The sequence below is a fragment of the Haematobia irritans genome, chromosome 4 (genome assembly GCF_050003625.1).
Source record: "Haematobia irritans isolate KBUSLIRL chromosome 4, ASM5000362v1, whole genome shotgun sequence".
In the NCBI taxonomy this organism is placed as follows: Eukaryota; Metazoa; Arthropoda; class Insecta; order Diptera; family Muscidae; genus Haematobia; species Haematobia irritans.
In genome coordinates, this window is record NC_134400.1 from 185,912,677 (window position 1) to 185,933,879 (window position 21,203).

Here is a 21,203-nt window from a genome sequence, read left to right on the forward strand (position 1 = left end):
ATATAGCTTTAGATTACTGGCGTACCTGGAAAACGTTAACTTAAGCGGTCTGCTAATGTTTTTGAAACAATCTGGTTGGTTCAACAGAAGAAAATAATCGAGAAGGTTCAGCGGTTAAAACTAGAAGTGCCCATATGTAATAGGTACTTTTAGTTAATGTGGTATCACAATGGACTGAATAGTCTAAGTGAGCCTGAATCTTAATCGGGCTGCCACTTTAACCTAACCTTTAACCATGGCTACATCACTACACTCCTGAGTCCAATCGACAGTCGGCTAGCGCAAGCAACTTGGCTTCCCTCTAGGGCGTGCAGCTTCCAGTGAGATGTTGAAGGCCTTACTAATCCGCTCCACTGCGTGTTCGATATCTTGCACATTTCTCATATTTGTGTCTGTTATTTCCGGTATCATCATATTGAACGATTCCCTATACCTATTCCAGTCAGCTTTCCTAACATTTGGCGGAAATATGGTCTTGGTGGTATGAACATCAAATTTGAAACTGGGGGCTAATCACGGCTTCGATATCGAGAACTTTTGATCGAAATCTAAATTTTTCGGATCACGGGAGTCGATATCGAGTTTTTTTTGATCGAATATTTTTTCGATTGGTAAATTGCAATCGTAAAACATTTTTCACTTGTTTTTTTTACATTGTTTTCGCCATTAGGAATAGTAAATATATTAGTTTTAGTTCGAATTGTTGCTACTTTGTAGTAAATTTACATATAATGAACATATTTTTAATATTTAGGACCAATGCAACTCCAATAAAAGTTAAACAAAACTTGGTCATAGTCGAGTTCGCAGCGAGCCAAGGCCGTAGCCAGGATTTTAATTCGGGGGGGGTTCAACTTTAAAAAAAAATATTCATATAAACTCATGTGTAGAAAATTTTATTTATGCATAGGTATGTATACAATATTTTTATACCCTTCACCACTACTGTGGTACAGGGTATAATAAGTTTGTGCATTTGTATGTAACGCCAATAAATAGTGGTCATAGACTCATCTTTAAGTATACCGATCGGCTTAGAATTAAATTCTGAGTCGATTTAGCGATGTTCGTCTGTCTGTCTGTCTGTCCGTCCGTCTGTCTGTATATGTAATTTTGTGCACAAAGTACAGCTCGCAATTTAAGTCCGATCGTCCTCAAATTTGGCATAGTGCCGTTTCTTGGGACAGAGACAATCGCTATTGGTTTTGGAAAAAATCGGTTCAGATTTAGATATAGCTGCCATATATATTTATCCCCGATTTGGTCATAGTTAGCATGTTTATCAACCGATTTTCTTGAAATACCGTACATCCAAATATTTTATGCATCTCAAAAATCATGCAAAATATCAGCCAAATCGGTTCAGATTTAGATATAGCTCCCATATATATCTTTCGTCCGATTTAGACTCATTTGACCACAGAGGCCAAAGTTTACTACCGATCTTCGTGACATTCTACCAATGCTTGGTAAATTTGATTGAAATCGGTTCAAATTTAGATATAGCTCCCATATATATCTTTCGTCCGATTTGAATTTATATGGCCACAAAAGCCAGAGTTTTGCCGTGATTTGCTTCAAATTTTGCACAAGGGGTACGTTTAATAGTATCTTTAAGTGTGTTAAAATCGGTTCAGATTTAGATATAGCTCACATATATATCTTTCGCCCGAGTTGGACTTATGTGGTCTAAAAAGCCAGAGTTTTGCCTTGACTTACTTCAAATATTGCACCAGCGGTACTTTTAACGATACTATTGTATGTGCCAAATATGGTCAAAATCGATTCAGATTTATATATAGCTCCCATATATATGTTTCGTCCGATTTGAACTTATATGGCCTCAAAATCCAGGGTTTTACTCAGATTTAGGTATGGCTCCCATATATATCTTCCGTCCGATTTGCACTCATATGACCAGGGGGGCCAAAGTTATAGTCCCATTTACGTGAAATTTCGCATAGATAGCAGAATTATTATTCTAACTATACATGTCAAATTTAGTCAAAATCGGTTCAGATTATATATAGCTCCCATATATACGTACACCAGAGTTGGGGAAATATGGTAGACTGTTACACTCACATTTTCAATGGAAGTTTCCTCCAATTAACTAGATAGCGTTAGTCGATTTAAATTTTAATTCTAGAGATTTTGTAGAAGTAACAAGTATATACGGCCGTAAGTTCGGCCAGGCCGAAGCTTATGTACCCTCCGCCATGGATTGCGTAGAAACTTCTTCTAAACACTGCCATCCACAATCGAATTACTTAAGCTGCGGTAACGCTTGCCGATGGCAAGGTATCTTAAAACCTCCTAACAATATCTTCTAAATTGTATGTAAGTCGTGGTATATATTAAATCAAAAAAGATCGATCCAATACGTATATAATTCAGTTTGACAAAGTAGACATAAAATTTTGACAAAATTTTCTACAGAAATAAAATTTTAACAAAATTTTCTATAGAAATAAAATTTTCACAAAATTTCCAATAGAAATAAAAATTTTGACACAATTTTTAATAGAAAGAAAATTTTGACAAACATTTCTACAGAAATAAAATTTTAACAAAATTTTCTATAGAAATAAACTTTTGACAAAAATTTTCTATAGAAATAAAATCTTGGTAGATTATTTTTGGCTCGAGTGGTTATGAACCGAATAAAATTTGAACAAAATTTTCTATAGAAATAAAATTTTGACAAAATTTTCTATAGAAATAAATTTTTTTTTACAAAATTTTCTATAGAAATAAAATTTTGGTAGATTATTTTTGGCTCTAGTGGCAACCATGATTATGAACCGATATGAACCAATTTTTGTGTGATTGGACCAATTTTGGTATGGTTGTTAGCGACCATATACTAACACCACGTTCCTAATTTGACCCGGATCGGATGAATTTTGCTCCTCCAAGAGGCTCCGCAACCCAAATCTGGGGATCGGTTTATATGGGCGCTATATATAATTAAGGACCGATGTGGACCAATTTTTGCACGGTTGTTAGAGACCATATACCAACATCATGTACCAAATTTCAACCGGATCGGATGAAATTTGCTTCTCTTTGAGGCTCCGCAAGCCAAATCTGGGGATCGGTTTATATGGGGGCTATATATAATTATGGACCGATGTGGACCAATTTTTGCATGATTGTAAGAGACCATATACCAACACCATGTACCAAATTTCAGCCGGATCGGATGAAATATGCTTCTCTTTGAGGCTCCACAAGCCAAATCTGGGGATCGGTTTATATGGGGGCTATATATAATTATGGACCGATGTGGGCCAATTTTTGCATAGTTGTTAGAGACCCTATATTAACACCATGTACCAAATTTCAGCCGGATCGGATGAAATTTGCTTGTCGTAGAGGCTCCGCAAGCCAAATTTGGGGGTCCGTTTATATGGGGGCTATACGTAAAAGTGGACCGATATGGCCCATTTGCAATACCATCCGACCTACATCAATAACAACTACTTGTGCCAAGTTTCAAGTCGATAGCTTGTTTCGGTCGGAAGTTAGCGTGATTTCAACAGACGGACGGACGGACATGCTCAGATCGACTCAGAATTTCACCACGACCCAGAATATATATACTTTATGGGGTCTTAGAGCAATATTTCGATGTGTTACAAACGGAATGACAAAGTTAATATACCCCCATCCTATGGTGGAGGGTATAAAAATATTCATATAATCTCATGTGTAGAAAATTTTATTTATGCATAGGTATGTATACAATATTTTTATACCCACCACCATAGAATGGTGACGGGGGTATAATAAGTTTGTCATTCCGTTTGTAACACATCGAAATATCGATTTCCGACTATATAATGTATATATATTCTTGATTAGGGAGAAATTCTAAGACGATATAACGATGTCCGTCTGTCTGTCTATCTGTCTGTCTGTTGTAATCACGCTACAGTCTTCAATAATGAAGCAATCGTACTGAAATTTTGCACAAACTCGTCTTTTGTCTGCAGGCAGGTCAAGTTCGAAGATGGGCTATATCGGTCCAGGTTTTGATATAGTCCACATATAAACCGACCTCCCGATTTGGGGTCTTGGGCTTATAGAAATCGTAGTTTTTATCCAATTTGCCTGAAATTTGAAACCTAGAGGTATTGTCGGACCACAAATACGTGTGCCAAAAATTGTGAGTATCGATCCATATTTTGGTATAGCCCCCATATAGACCGATCTCCCGATTTTACTTCTTGGGATTATAGAAACCGCAGTTTTTATTCAATTTACCTGAAATTGGAAATCTAGAGGTATTGTAGGACCACAAATACGTGTGCCAAAAATTGTGAGTATCGGTCCATGTTTTGGTATGGTCCCCATATAAAACGACCTCCCGATTTGGGGTCTTGGGCTTATAGAAACCGTAGTTTTTATCCAATTTGTCTGAAATTGGAAATCTAGAGGTATTTTAGGAGCATAAAGAGGTGTGCCGAAAATGGTGAGTATCGGTCCATATTTTGGTATAGCCCCCATATAGACCGATTTCAAGACTTTACTTCTTGGGCTTCTAGAATCCGAAGTTTTTATCCTATTTGCCTGAAATTGGAAATCTAGAGGTATTTTCGGGTCATAAAGAGGTGTGCCGAAAACGGTGAGTATCGGTCCATATTTTAGTATAGCCCCCATAAGAACGATCTCCCGATTTAACTCCTTGGGTTTCTAGAAACCGTAGTTTTTATCTGATTTGCCTGAAATTGTAAATATTCTGGTATTTTAGGTTCACAAAAACGTGTATCGGATTAAGTTTTTATCGATCCATTTGGTAATGCCTCCATATAGACCGACTTCACTTCTTGAGGGTGTAGAAGGCGCACTGATCATGAAAATTGCTTGAAACTCAATGTAAAATTTCCAGATTTTACTTCTACAGATTTAAGATTTCAAATCAAGACTTTATTTTATAATTTTCTTGCACACTTACATGAGATGTTAATGATTCCTTTAAAACTCAAACAAAAATGATTCTTATAAATCCAGAATCTGATATAGTCCTCGTAGGTGAAATCTTTAAATTTATCTTCGGGAATATCCTCAAGTCCTCAAGCCCTCCTGAAATTTCAAAGGAAACCCTAATATTTGGTTCATGGTGGTGGGTATTTAAGATTCGGCCCGGCCGAACTTAGTGCTATATATACTTGTTATAATATTAAATTGAGCCGACGGGCTATTTGGGCAGCAAATAAATCAATGACTTCTTCAGTCGGCACATTTATTCGGCGATGAACCGACATTAATGCCAATCCTTTGAGTCTACTCTCGCTAGTCGAATTTCTAAGATACGTCTTTAATCTCTCAATTGTTGAAAATGAACGTTCGGATGAGCACGTAGTAACTGCAGGGATGGAAAATGCAGTACTATAGTACTTTTTTCAAACCTTTTTCACCCCGGTCAGTACCGTAGTACCCCCGCGAATGATTTAGTACCTTTTGTGTAGACATTTTTGAGTCGATATCAGATTTATGGTACAATAGCTTTGACAAAATATTTTAATATTTTGAGAAAGTCTTTATCAACCTTATTTTCTAATAGTCTTTAACAAATATGGCAAAACAGACATGTTCATGTGGGAAGAAAATCTCGATTTTGTAAAAGACATAGTCAAAAACAGGATTTTATTGAACTTCAAGAAAGTTTTAATCGAAAAAAGAATGCGATTCTATATTATCGATTTTTTATGTCGGTAGAAATAGTTGTCAACATTTTATTTCTATATAGAATTTTTGCAAAATTTTATTTTTATAGAAAATTTTGTCAAAATTTTATTTCAATTGAAAATTTTGTAAAAATTTTATTTCTATAGGAAATTTTTGCAAAATTTTATTTCTATAGAAAATTTTGTCAAAATTTTATTTTCTTTACAAAAAGAACAACAAACACACATAAAAAGCAGAAATACATTTTCCAAAAATGAAATTTGTGGTGCGAGAACAAAAATAATTTGTTTTTTTTTGACCGTCGTTTGACGGGCTTTTCAACTAGTATTCTATGATTTGTGCAAGTTTTATAGGTAAGCGTTTTTCAAAATAAAACCTCCAGCTTTTTTCAACATCTTCGATAAGATTTTTCTATGCAGCTAAAAATATATATTTATTTATATAAAAATATTCATTCATTTCGGGGGGGGTTTGATCTATGGGGTCCATAAGATATAATGCAATACAATTTACTTTTTACTTTGAAACCTCCAGAAACATTTTTATACCATGCGCCACACTGTGGAACAGGGTATTATAAGTTAGTGCATATGTTTGTAACACCCAGAAGGAGACGAGATAGACACATGGTGTCTTTGGCAATAATGCTCAGGGTGGGTCCCTGAGTCGATATAACCATGTCCGTCTGTCCGTCCGTCCGTCTGTCTGTGAACACATTTTTGTGATCAAAGTCTAGGTCGCAATTTAAGTCCAATCGCCTTCAAATTTGGCACATGTTCCTAGCTTGGGTCAAAATAGAACCCTATTGATTTTGGAAGAAATCGGTTCAGATTTAGATATAGCTCCCATATATATCTTTCGCCCGATATGCACTAATATGGACCCAGCAGCCAGAGTTTTATACCGATTTGCTTGAAATTTTGTACAAATATAACACTTAGTCGTATAGTCAAGTGTGCAAAATTTGATTGAAATCGGTTCAGATTTAGATATAGCTCCCATATATATCTTTCGCCCGATATGGACTTATATGGCCCCAGAAGCCAGATTTTTGGCCGAATTTTATTTGAAATTTTGCACTAGGAGTACAATTACTGGTATAGTCAAGTGTGCAAAATTTGATTGAAATCGGTTCAGATTTAGATATAGCACCCATATATATCTTTCGCCCGATATGGACTAATATGGTCCTAAAAGCCAGAGTTTTACCCAATTTGGTTGAAATTTTCCACAGGAAGTAGATTTAGCATTGTAGCTATGCGTGCCAAAGTTAGTTGAAATCGATTCAGATTTAGATATAGCTCCCATATATATCTTTCGCCCGATATGGACTAATATGGTCCTAGAAGCCAGAGTTTTGGCCCAATTTGTTTGAAATTTTACCCTAGGAGTACAATTAGTAGTGCAGTTAAGTGTGCAAAATTTGATTGAAATCGGTTCAGATTTAGATATAGCTCCCATATATATTTCGCCCGATATGGACTAATATGGTTCTAATTTTGCATAGGGGGTAGAATTGGCATTGTAGCTATCCGTGCCAAATTTGGTTGAAATCGGTTTAGATTTAGATATAACTCCCATATATATGTTTTTCTGATTTCGACAAAAATGGTCAAAATACCAACATTTTCCTTGTAAAATCGCCACTGCTGAGTCGAAAAGTTGTAAAAATGACTCTAATCTTCCTAAACTTCTAATACATATATATCGAGCGATAAATCATAAATAAACTTTTGCGAAGTTTCCTTAATCAGATTTAAATGTTTCCCATATTGTTTTACTAACATTGTGTTCCGCCCTAGTGCATTAGCCGACTTAAATTTTGAGTCTATAGATTTTGTAGAAGTCTATCAAATTCTGTTCAGATCGAATGATATTTAAATGTATGTATTTGGGACAAACCTTTATATATAGACCCCAACACATTTGACGGATGTGATATGGTATCGAAAATTTAGATCTACAAAGTGGTGCAGGGTATATTATAGTCGGCCCCGCCCGACTTTAGATTTTCCTTACTTGTTTTTTCTACATTCTATTTTGTGACGCTAACTTAGTTTTGTCATTTCATTTTGCTCTGTTTTCTTCGTTTTTTGCTGTTGGCAACGCTTGAGAAACTGCATCAAATTTCGATCGAATCGTATCGACAATTTTTTCGATACGATTATGAATTCGATATCGAATGCCGTGATTAGCCCCCTGATGTAGCGATGATCTGAGAAGCTGTGTTCACTTAAAACCTGCCACTGAGATATCATTTCATTCAGTTCTTGCGAGGCCAAGGTGATGTCCAAAACCTCTTCCCTGTTTTTAGTGACAAAGGTTGGGGCATCTCCCTTGTTGCAGACTACCAGATTAGTACGCAAAATAAACTCTATTAGCGACTCTCCTCTTGCATTGGTATCACTACTTCCCCATATACAATGATGCGCATTCGCATCGCATCCCATAATGAGTTTCGTCTTTGTTTTCAGTGACTCCTCAACTAAGGTCTTAACGGCACATGGAGGCATCTCCCTGTCATGTCCCATGTAGACCGAAGATACCCAATATTTCCATTTGGCTATTTCTAAATTGGCAACGACAGTGTCTGCATTGCACATTGAAGGAAGCAGAAACAAGTTAAGCTCGTTTTTAGCAATTATACAGACTCGATTTACATCATTACCAGTATACTGCAATAGTTTGAACCCCGGAGTACTTAATTCACATATTTTGTTTCTATAAACGTATGGTTCTTGAATAAGAACTATGTCCCCTTCCATCAGGAGAACTTTTAAGGCAGCACATGTAGCCTTACAATGATAAAGATTTATCTGGAGGATCCGTAGGACCATCGAGATTTTCAACAACCGTCACATCAGAAGCTTCAATCGAGTCATCAAGAATGTCCTATTCAGAGATCTCGGTGACTCTCGCAATAACCATAGGTTCAACTTTGGTGAGTTCTGAGGCAGTAGAAACCTCCTCACGCATACGGTATCTATCCATGTCTTCAACTTTGGTATGTCCCTCGACTTCGCAAGAGGATCCGCTTACTTCTGATTCAGACAGAGGCTTGTCCATTTCTGAATCCTTTAGCTGATCGTTTTTATACACCTTCATTTGGATATAATGAAAGCCATAACATACACGGCCCTGAGACTTTGCTAGATGTGGCAAAGACTGAGTGTTCAATATAAACACTGCATGCCGTCTTGGTCCATCCACTTCATCCAAACAGCCAAGTGGATGAACCAAGACGGCATGCAGTGTTTATATTGAACCATGGAGCCCATGTTTCATCCATTGTCACATATCGACGGAAAATCTCGGGTGTATTACGAGTTAACAGCTGCAAACTCCTCTCAGAATCATCAACACGTTGTTTTTGGTCAAATGTGAGCTCGTGGGCACCCATTTTGCACAGAGCTTCCGCATATCCAAATATTGATGAATGATATGACCAACACGTTCCTTTGATATCTTTAAGGCCTCTGCTATCTCGATCAACTTCATTTTACGGTCATTCAAAATCATTTTGTGGATTTTATTGATGTCGGTAACCACCTCTTTCGGACGTCCACTGCGTTCACCGTCATCCGTGCTCATTTCACCACGCTTGAATTTTGCATACCAATCAATTATTGTTGATTTCCCTGGGGCAGAGTCCGGAAACTCATTATGGTGCTTCCACCGTATTTTTTCTCTTCAGAAAACAGTATTTTATCAAAACACGAAATTGCTTTTTTTCCATTTTTTTTCACAATAACAAAAGTTGCTTCACAAAAGACGCTCTATCTAACTAAACTAATTGACGCTCTATCTAACAAACTAATTGACTTACAGACGTCAAATTTTGACACGAATCATTTGAAGGTTGGAACTATATAAAAATAATATGCATTTAATACTGGCGACGCCATCTATATGTCAGACCGGGGACTTATCCGCCAACCTGTTATGTCCATTTACCAGAGACATACAGTAGAAAACTTGTCTCAAAATTCCGTATTTTTGGTTTAATGTGGGGAAATAGAGTTTGTTGTCGTTTTAGAATGTCGTCCTTAAGGGGGACATTGGTAGTCAAGGAGGTTAATATTTTGAAAACCAATAAAGCGATATTTCTATGGCTACACTCAAAAAAAAGTGAACTCTCTATTTCACTAAAGCCAATTTAACTTTATTTTAGTTCATGGAATTATTATGTTTGGAGAAAGTCTCCTTTACTCTAATATTTTTTTGTGTACGTTAGTTAAATTAACTAAATCCGAGGAAAAAAAAATATACTCAAATGAAGCATAAAGATTAACTAAATTCGTGTCTTCCATAAAATAGTTCAGAATTTCTTTAAATTTGTAAATGCGTCCATCATGAACTTCGTATGTCACTAAAGACATTCTTGCAATTTTTTTGAACTCCAGTTTTTCCTTCAAACTACAAAATTTTCTTTAACAAGTGAAAAAACCTAGTTATGACAAATAAATTTTCTTGAATTTGTCGAAAAATATTTACTTATTTTTATGACATCGGCGTGATCCCAACGTTTGTAATACTGTTTAGTTAAAACTTTCTACAAATATTCAAAATTTTCTAAAATTAACCGAAAGTTTTCTTCCTGGTGGGTTCACTGTTTTTTCAGTGTAATATATGTTTTTGTTTTCTAATCCCGAAATATAAAAGGCAGCCCTCCTATCCAATAATAGTGTGTGCATCATAGACAAAAGAAACTAATCTTTATTTTATATTTAATATTTTTTTAAAGTTATACAATATTTAGTTATTCACATTTATCTTATTTTAAATAAAATATCGTAGGTGTAAGAAATTTCCAATTTGCAATTGCTACACACTATTTATGCTTAAATCTGAGATAAGTAATCTTAATAATAGTAACTACACCCATAGTAAAAAGTGTGTTAAGACAGTTTTGTTTTTTTTTTTTTTTGAAGTTAATGGTATGGGGAATAATAATTCGTAAAATTTTTAGTTTTGAAAATGTTATCCAAAGGATATTTAGTAATCAAAAAAATATTTTTTTTGTAATTTCCACGCTTTTAATATTCCTAAAAGTCACGATCAGCAAACATTTTGTTTGCTGGTACACCTTTATTGAGCAAATACAGCACACATTCTTATGCATTGTTTTAGAGATATTTGGATAAACCTTATACGGCGAATCCTCACCAAAATGGACACCAAAGGCCTGCACAAGCCTTGTGAAGGCTATACACTCCACGACTACTTCGAATACTTTGATTAATGAATAGAACAGAAACTCTGTAAACCGATTACAGTGTCAAGCATTGCAGAGCCATCACATTCAAAAGGACTCGTTGTGCAGTTCTTTTCAATATTTTGGTTTTGTTGTAATCGTCACGATACGAGTAAAACATAACCTTTTTAGTGAAGATAGAATATTTTGCTTTAGCAAAGACGAAACTTCGTATGTGACACGACACGATCAACAGAAAAACAAACACAATCGTCGATCAGTTGATTGGCAGAAGTCAGTGAATGGAGACTGTGAGCGGGTCTGTGCTTTTTATTATATGTGCCAACAAACAAAATAGGAATGGAGAGTGTGTGTGTAGCATACTCTTATGGTTGAGAGAACGAAATAACTTCATCTACACAGCCAGTATTGGGGATTTTCCCCCAAATTGGGGATATTTTTTTTCGTGAATCGGGACGAAATTTTTGAGTTGGGGACTTGGGAATTGGGTGGGGAATTTCCATAAGTAGGCGATTTTTTCGAGAAATCGGTTTTATCTTTTTTTAACAAAATTTTATTTGTATAGGAAATTTTGCCAAATCTTTATTTATATAGACAATTTTGTCAAATTTTTTTTTAAAGAACATTTTGTCAAAATGTTATTTTTATAGAAAACTTTGTCAATATTTTATTACTATAGAAAAATTTGTCAAAATTTTATTACTAAAGAAAATTTTGTCAAAATTTTATTTCCATAGAAAATTTTGTCAAAATGTTATTTCTATAGAAAATGTTGTCAAAATTTTATTCCTATCGAAAAATTTTGTTAAAATGTTATTTCTATAGAAAATTTTGTGAAAATTTTATTTCTATAGAAAGTTTTGCCAAAATTTTATTTCTATAGAAAATTTTGTGAAAATTTTATTTCTATATGGAAAATTTTTCAAAATTTTATTTCTATAGAAAATTTTGTAAACATTTCATTTCTACAGAAAATTTTATTTCTATACAAAATTTTGTCAAAATTTTATTGCTATAGAAAATTTTGTAAAAATGCATTTCTATAGAAAATTTTTTAAAAATGCATTTCTATAGAAAATTTTGTCAAAATTTTATTTCTATAGAAAATTTTGTAAAAATTTCACAATTTGGTCAAAATTTTATTTCTATCGAAACTTTTGTAAAAATGCATTTCTATAGAACATTTTGTCAAAATTTTATTTCTATAGAAAATGTTGTCAAAATTTTATTCCTATAGAAAAATTTTGTCAAAATTTTATTTCTATAGAAAATGTTGTCAAAATTTTATTCCTATAGAAAAATTTTGTCAAAATTTTATTTCTATAGAAAATTTTGTGAACATTTTATTGCTATAGAAAGTTTTGCCAATATTTTATTTCTATAGAAAATTTTGTGAAAATTTTATTTCTATAGAAAGTTTTGCCAAAATTTTATTTCTATAGAACATTTTTCAAAATCTTATTTCTATAGAAAATTTTGTCAAAATTTTATTGCTATAGAAAAATTTTGTCAAAATGTTATTCCTATAGAAAAATTTTGTTAAAATGTTATTTCTATAAAAAAATTTTGTGAATATTTTATTTCTATAGAAAGTTTTGCCAAAATTTTCTATAGAAAATTTTGTCAAAATTTTATTTCTATATAAATAGAAAATTTTTCAAAATTCTATTTCTATAGAAAATTTTGGAAATATTTCATTTCTATAGAAAAATTTATTTCTATACAAAATTTTGTCAACATTTTATTGCTATAGAAAATTTTGTAAAAATGCATTTCTATACAAAATTTTGTCAAAATTTTATTTCTATAGAAAATTTTGTACTAATGCATTTCTATAGAAAATTTTGTCAAAATTATATTTCTATAGAAAATTTTATTTCTATAGAAAATTTTGTAAAAATTTCACAATATGGTCAAAATTTTATTTCTATCGAAAATTTTGTAAAAATGCATTTCTATAGAAAATTTTGTCAAAATTTTATTTTTATAGAAAATGTTATCAAAATTTTATTTTTATAGAAAATGTCAAATTTTATTGCTGTAGAAACATTTTTTCAAAATTTTATTTCAATAGAAAATTTTGTGAAAATTTTATTTCTATAGAAAGTTTTGCCAAAATTTTATTTCTATAGAACATTTTTCAAAATCTTATTTCTATAGAAAATTTTGTAAAAATTTTATTTCTATAGAAAATTTTTCAAAATCTTATTTCTATAGAAAATTTTGTCAAAATTTTATTTCTATAGAAAATTTTGTGAACATTTTATTTTTATAGAAAGTTTTGCCAACATTTTATTTCTATAGAAAGTTTTGCCAAAATTTTATTTCTATAGAAAATTTTTCAAAATCTTATTTCTATAGAAAATTTTGTCAAAATTTTGTTCCTATAGAAAAATTTTGTCAAAATTTTATTTCTATGGAAAATTTTGTCAAAATTTTATTTCTATAGAAAGTTGTGCCAAAATTTTATTTCTATAGAAATTTTTTCAAAATTTTATTTCTATAGAAAATTTTGTGAACATTTTTTTATAGAAAGTTTTGCCAACATTTTATTTCTATAGAAAGTTTTGCCAAAATTTTATTTTTATAGAAAATTTAATTTCTATAGAAATTTTTGTCAAAATTTTATTTCTATAGAAATTTTTTTCAAAATCTTATTTCTATAGAAAATTTTGTCAAAATTTTATTTCTATAGAAAATTTTGTGAACATTTTATTTTTATAGAAAGTTTTGCCAACATTTTTTGGGACGAAAATATCAAAATAAGAGGACAAGAGCCAGAAAAATACTGGCAACACTGTACACAGCAATGGAAATTATAAAACGAATGGAGTTTGAATTCCGATTACATTCGAATACTTCAGAACATTGTTTGGTGTTTGCTTTATTGGGTTCTATTTGTGCTGTTTCACAAATTGCAAGTTTTATATTTTACTCGTTTGAGAAATGGACAATGAAGTTACTACTCGAATTGTGTGGCGTGTGTTTGAAAGTAATTGCTTGTGTATTCGTTGCAGTGGTCTGGTGGACACCGATGATCTCCTAAATTTTGTCTACATTTGGGAAGTGTCTACTTATGAGATTGTGTTGAATGTGATAATTTTTGAGAGGTATCCGCTTTTCAGAGTCTCTAAGATTGAGAGATTTCACTGTATTTATTACCTTTCGACCGAGCTGAGACATATTTTGGTGTAATTGCTTTTCTTTCTTTTTTTTTGCTGTTTTAGCAGATTTTTATGCTGTTTCTACTAATAAATTTACTTGGGTGTAGTTCTTTACCTATGGTGTACCAACTGAAAATACAAGGATGACGCAAAACCAAAAGTTGCACATGTAATAGTTTCTCAGTCTCCTTAGTGGTATTTAAGGTTCCATTATTACATTCCATTACAACAATTATCGTTAACTTATTTATTTCTCATCTTACAAGGCTAATAACACATATCTGATGTCCAACAATGAATGAGGCGTAAACTACAACAATATGGGTTAGTTTAAGAGAAAACAAAAAAAAAAAACTTAATGAGAATACGATATTCAATAGTTTTACTATTAAGTGTAAGTACATAAAAAATATACGCGTACTAGCAATAAACAGAAGCATGTTCAAGTCCAAAGAAGATGAATGGCCATTGTATACATATGTGCGTAAATCGTGATTGGATGTCGTTTGGTAATATTACATAAAATGATGTAAGGACTTTTATTACCACTGCTGGCATTGTTTAGTAATGAGCCAAAGGTAACAAACACTAGTGCGTGAAGAAACAGGTGTCATGACCAGATGCCACTGCATATAGTTTTACTTGTAATTGCAGCATCTGTCAATCATGGAAACTGCATCAGCATCTGCATCGTCATCATCACCTTCCAATTATTTCCTTTGGATATTTCAATTGAGACCACACTCGAGTGTATGTTGTTCAACATTGGCCCTTAAACGACTTTGATCACTGTGCGAACGTTTCAAACCAGTACGCCAGCGCTTTAGGCATCCCAAAATGTATGAATGTTTTGTACGACTCAAGACATACACATAGGGATCAGATGTGAAATGTAAAGCCATGAAAATATCAGCAATCAAAAAGAAAGGATGAGCCTTTGGTACACGATTCGGTGTTATTGCCATCGGTATGGCGATCTGAAAATAAACGAAAAATATTTGGTTATTAAAATCCCATAAGTGTGAGAATAATAGCAAAAAGTGTCTGATGTTACTTTCAGAGAATTAAGCCTACCCAGTTTTGTCGGCGGCTGACACTAAATTTTTGCCTCCGACGGCGGAGGCTTGACGGTTAAGCCGATTTAAAATTGTCTATTCGGAAACGAAGTTTTCCAAATTGTAATGTGATTAGTTGTACAACCAATCTGGCAATCAAATTTACATTTCTTTCAAATTTTCCGAGCTAAATTTTTGTAAAACTATTACAGCAACTTGATACTAATTGATTGTAGGTGGAAAGTTCATAGTTTTGGCAGAAATATAACAATATAAACAAATAAAGTTCACCACTGTGGTATAACAATGGACTGAATAGTCTAAGACCTGCCAACATTTTTGAATTTGACGGCGCTTCTGAGAATCCCCACCACGTGGAAAACAGTCGTATACGATATCCAAAACTCCTCGCAAAAGTGCCGTCACTATTGAGAAGTTGTACCACGCCAAGTTACTACAAAAAAGTATCGCATGGGTTCAATTATTAGGTGCCTTTTTCGATAACTTTGAAACGACGCCAATAAGAGCCCCTTCAAATCATCGGATAAAGTGATTTTTAAGAAAGTTGTAAAAGAATCATTGAGGTCAAGAAAAACACGATTGTTTAGATGTTTATTAATTTGATTAAACATTTATAAATTCTGATAAACAACTATCACAACACATTTAACATATTTTTTTTTTTTGCATTAATAAAAGAATGATGTTGAGTTACAAGTAGCAAGTCTGTGGTAGCGATGAGGATCAAATTGAACTTTGAAATGCTGGCAGGGAGTGAGCCTGATACATCGGGCTGCTACATGGACGTCAGAAGTAAGCAGGCAGTTGAATATTAGTGTCGCTGTCAAAACGATTCCGACCACAAATTACCCCATTATCCTCGGAGTCACATTCGACAGCCTTTTCATGTCGTCTGCCCATGACACGGTAATTTGTGATAAGTTCCGCGGCAGAAACAATGTCCTCAAGTCACTGCCGGCAGCACTTGGGGTGCGGACAAAGAAACCTTGTTAACTACCTATTGGCCGGTCAGTGGTATACTATGCAGCACCAGTGTGGACAAGTGATATGCAGTGGAATAACACACGTGACCTGCCAGAACGCTGCCCTTAGAACTGCGACAGGATGTCTGCGTAGCACACCCCTGAATCACCTTTATGTGGAGAGAAAGATCATCCCTGTGTGTAGATACAACTACATGTTGTCAAAGCAATATCTCCTGGGTTGTATCGCAGTAATCATCCAAACCACCATCTTATGGATAAACAACCACCAACCAGAAATGTAGGGCTTGATATACATCATCTACAGAGCTCGAGAACCAGCGCTACAAAAGAGAGTCTCTAGATCAAGCATCGTACTAGACAGGCCTGAACAGGATTCATGAGTATAATGTAGCTGAAAAAGAGACATCCCACGGCAGGCTAGGTAGTTTTGGCCCAATTAAGATCAGGCAAGTGCAGCCGCCTCAATTCCTATCTATCAGTAATTGATAGCAGCGTAGCTGATGTGTGTCCAATTAGCAACCATTGGCCATATTGAACGCGTCATCTTATCTCTTGTTCTGCTAAACCCAACCCGACTCACCACAAGATTAACTCTGAATCTTTCATAAAAAAAAAATTGTTTCTTCAAATTTAGGACACGAATCTTTGAGATTTTTGTCTCTCGATTAAAGTCATATGACTTTGTAAGGCAAGGTTTCCTTAAAGTAAAGAAACCTATTTAAAGCCTAGCAGAGCAACATGAAAATGGCTATAAGAAAAAAATTTTAAATTAACTGAGATATTGAATCTTTGGATTGGACCATATTTTGAAGGCTATTTCAAAAGATTATTTTATATATATATATATATTATTTTTTCTTTACATGGAGGATACTAGGCCTTGATTTAATTAATGGAGCGACCAAAATTTGATAGATGAGTGTTTTAAATTTAATGACAAAATTTTTGTTTGTAGTCAAAGGATTTTGAACTTTCAATTCAATTTCTTTATTCTAAATAAATTTGCCATTAAATGTAATTTTTCTAACGTCATCTAGCCCGATTGGATTTATACAACATACAAGATAAAGATAAATAACAGAAAATTAATGGCTGTTTAACTACAATCTTAGAATAGCATACACATACATACCATTTGTGGCATCCAACAGATAACAAAGGATATACTCAGGAACAACATTAATTTGGCAAATTTTATTTCATCCGGCGAAGCCTGTGCCGATAAGGTCACGCTGTTACTGTGATGATATTGTGGCACATGGTGTGTGGTGCCCCCACCACCACCATTCTGTTGATATAGTGTCGTGCCACTCGAACTTTCACCATCAATTTGAGAGCCCTTTTCACTACGATTCACCATGTCGTATGTCATGTGACGTTGGGTGGTACGTGTCCGACCAATGAAGCATAGAACGCGCATAACAAATAAATTACATGCGACTATAACCACACATAGGAGAGTGCCTGCAAACAGGAGAAATTAGAAAACAATATTAGAATCCACATAAATAGATTGATGATAGATGATGTTTATGTGACCACTAATTAAGGAAGCCATCGGCAGTCAAACATGTAATAGTAGATGCTTTCAATTGGAAATTAAATACACAGAAAAAAATTTCCATAGTTAAACTAACGCTAAATTTAACTTGTTTTTATTGGAAAAATGTATTTGCTTGTAGTTAAATTTTATTATTTTTCCTGGTTTTAACAACGCTTTGTGGAAATCTCAAAATGTGGAGTAAAATTTAGTTCAATTTTCGTTCGAGGTAGTTCATACTTCCTATAAAACAGTTCACTTTTTTTCGGTGTAAGGTTTGATCACTAGAAAAAATAATTTAACTGGAGTATGTCATACATAATGCTTAATAGTTGGGGTATGTTTTGCGAATCGGAATAAAATGACGCGAATACAATTTTCCTGACATGGGAAAAGCCTTCTAAAAATAGCAGTCGGTGTCTGCTGTTATATTTTTGTGACAATTCCGGAAGAACGGATAATAGATTTTTTTTTGTAATTTCCCTAAAAGCTCCTATATGTGATCAGCCAATATTTTGTTTGCTTTTATAAAGGGTGATTTGTTAAGAGCTTGATAACTTTTTTTTTTTAAAAAACGCATAAAATTTGCAAAATCTCATCGGTTCTTTATTTGAAACGTTAGATTGGTCCATGACATTTACTTTTTGAAGATAATTTCATTTAAATGTTGACCGCGGCTGCGTCTTAGGTGGTCCATTCGGAAAGTCCAATTTTGGGCAACTTTTTCGAGCATTTCGGCCGGAATAGCCCGAATTTCTTCGGAAATGTTGTCTTCCAAAGCTGGAATAGTTGCTGGCTTATTTCTGTAGACTTTAGACTTGACGTAGCCCCACAAAAAATAGTCTAAAGGCGTCAAATCGCATGATCTTGGTGGCCAACTTACCGGTCCATTTCTTGAGATGAATTTTTCTCCGAAGTTTTCCCTCAAAATGGCCATAGAATCGCGAGCTGTGTGGCATGTAGCTCCATCTTGTTGAAACCACATGTCAACCAAGTTCAGTTCTTCCATTTTTGGCAACAAAAAGTTTGTTAGCATCGAACGATAGCGATCGCCATTCACCGTAACGTTGCGTCCAACAGCATCTTTGAAAAAATACGGTCCAATGATTCCACCAGCGTACAAACCACACCAAACAGTGCATTTTTCGGGATGCATGGGCAGTTCTTGAACGGCTTCTGGTTGCTCTTCACTCCAAATGCGGCAATTTTGCTTATTTACGTAGCCATTCAACCAGAAATGAGCCTCATCGCTGAACAAAATTTGTCGATAAAAAAGCGGATTTTCTGCCAACTTTTCTAGGGCCCATTCACTGAAAATTCGACGTTGTGGCAGATCGTAAGTCTATTCATGATGAAATGTCAAAGCATACTGAGCATCTTTCTCTTTGACACCATGTCTGAAATCCCACGTGATCTGTCAAATACTAATGCATGAAAATCCTAACCTCAAAAGAATCACCCTTTATATCATATTCTTGGGTAGGTAGATATAAGACACATACTTAATGTATTTTTTTAATGTGTTACTATCAACTATGGTAAGTTGGTAGAATTCTATCAAAAATTTTAGATTTTTTTCTGTTTGGTAGATTGGTAGAAATCTTGATGTTTTTGTAGATTTTGCAAAATAGTCCTCGCCAAATTTTCTAACAATAAAATTTTGACTAAAATTTTCTATAGAAATAAAATTATGACAATATTTTCTATAGGAATACAATTTTGATAAAGTTTACTACATATATAAAATATGGACAAAATGTTCTGTAGAAATAATATTTTGACCAAAATTTTCTTAGAAATAATCTTTTGACTAAAATTTTCTATAGAAATAAAATTTTGACAATATTTTCGATAGAAATAACATTTTGATAAAGTTTACTATAGATATAAAATTTGGATAAAATGTTCTATAGAAAAATATTTTGACCAAAATTTTCTATAGATATAAAATTTTGACCAAAATTATCTACGATATAAAATTTTCATTTGTTTTGTTTTGTTATTGTTGTTTTTTTCTTTAATCATTGTTGTTTTTGATTTCAACTTAAAACCATGCATTGACTAAACTACAAGTGTAGCTTAACCAACAGAGGAAAATAATGTTTGTCAAATTTATTTAGGCAAAGACTGCAAGATGGTTGGATGGACGCACGTTTCGGAATTACCACATTCCTCATCAACATCCTCTACTTGCAGCAAAACTATCAACCCTGTAAAACCTTTTTTTCGGAAGGTTCAAGTGTGGTTCATTATTGGGTTTAATGAACTGCCGGAATTTATTCTGATAATTGGTGGATAGTTTTGCTGTAAGTAGAGGATGCTGGTGAGGAATGTGGTAATTCCGAAACGTGCGTCCATCCAACCATCTTGCAGTCTATATGGCTTTGCCCAAATAAATTTGACAAACATTATTTTCCTCTGTTGGTTAAGCTATACTTGTAGTTTAGTCAATGCATGGTTTTAAGCTGAAATCAAAAAAACAACAACAACAAAATAAAATTTTGACAAAATTTTCTCTTGAAATAAAATTTTGACTAAATTTTCTATAAAAATAAATTTTTACCAACTTTCTATACTAATAAAATTTTGGCAAAATATTCTATAGAAATAAAATTTTGGCAAAATTTTCTATAGAAATAAAATCTTGACAAAATTTTCTATAGAAATAAAATTTTGGCAAAATTTTCTATAGAAATAAAATTTTGACAAAATTTGCTATAGAAATAAAATGTTGACAAAATTTTCTATAGAAATAAAATTTTAACAATATTGTCTATAGAAATAAAATTTTGACAAAATTTTCTATCGAAATGAAATTTTGACAAAATTTTCTATAAAAATAAATTTTTTACCAACTTTGTATAGAAATAAAATTTTGACAAAATTTTCTACAGAAATAAAATTTTGACAAAATTTTCTATAGAAATAAAATTTTGACAAAATTTGCTATAGAAATAAAATTTTGACAAAATTTTCTATAGAAATAAAATTTTGACAAAATTTTCTATAGAAATGAAATTTTGACAAAATTTTCTATAGAAATAAAATTTTGACAAAATTTTCTATAGAAATAAAATTTTGACAAAATTTTCTATAGAAATACAATTTTTGACAAAATTTTCTATAGAAATAAAATTTTCTATAGAAATGAAATTTTGACAACATTTTCTATAGAAATAAAATTTTGACAACATTTTCTATAGAAATAAAATTTTGACAAAATTTTCTATAGAAATAAAATTTTGACAAAATTTTCTATAGAAATAAAATTTTGACAACATTTTCTATAGAAATAAAATTTTGACAACATTTTCTATAGAAATAAAATGTTGACAAAATTTTCTATAGAAATAAAATTTTGACAAAATTTTCTATAGAAATAAAATTTTGACAACATTTTCTATAGAAATAAAATTTTGACAAAATTTTCTATAGAAATAAAATTTTGACAAAATTTTCTATAGAAATAAAATTTTGACAAAATTTTCTATAGAAATAAAATTTTGACAAAATTTTCTATTGAAATAA

The 21,203-nt window shown here is 32.8% G+C and overlaps 1 protein-coding gene across 1 annotated transcript in view; it reads right to left on the reverse strand.

Annotated features, from left to right (window-relative positions):
* Positions 1-14,305: 14,305 nt before the first annotated feature.
* LOC142234347 (prostacyclin receptor) overlaps positions 14,306-21,203 on the reverse strand; it is a 45,457-nt gene continuing 38,559 nt past the window's right edge. The window contains exons 4-5 of the mRNA XM_075305461.1: positions 17,268-17,599; positions 14,306-15,050 (exon numbers count right to left, since the gene is read on the reverse strand). Of these exons, the coding sequence (XP_075161576.1) occupies positions 14,802-15,050; positions 17,268-17,599 (581 nt within the window). The 3' untranslated portion in view covers positions 14,306-14,801. The remainder of the gene's footprint in view (positions 15,051-17,267; positions 17,600-21,203) is intronic.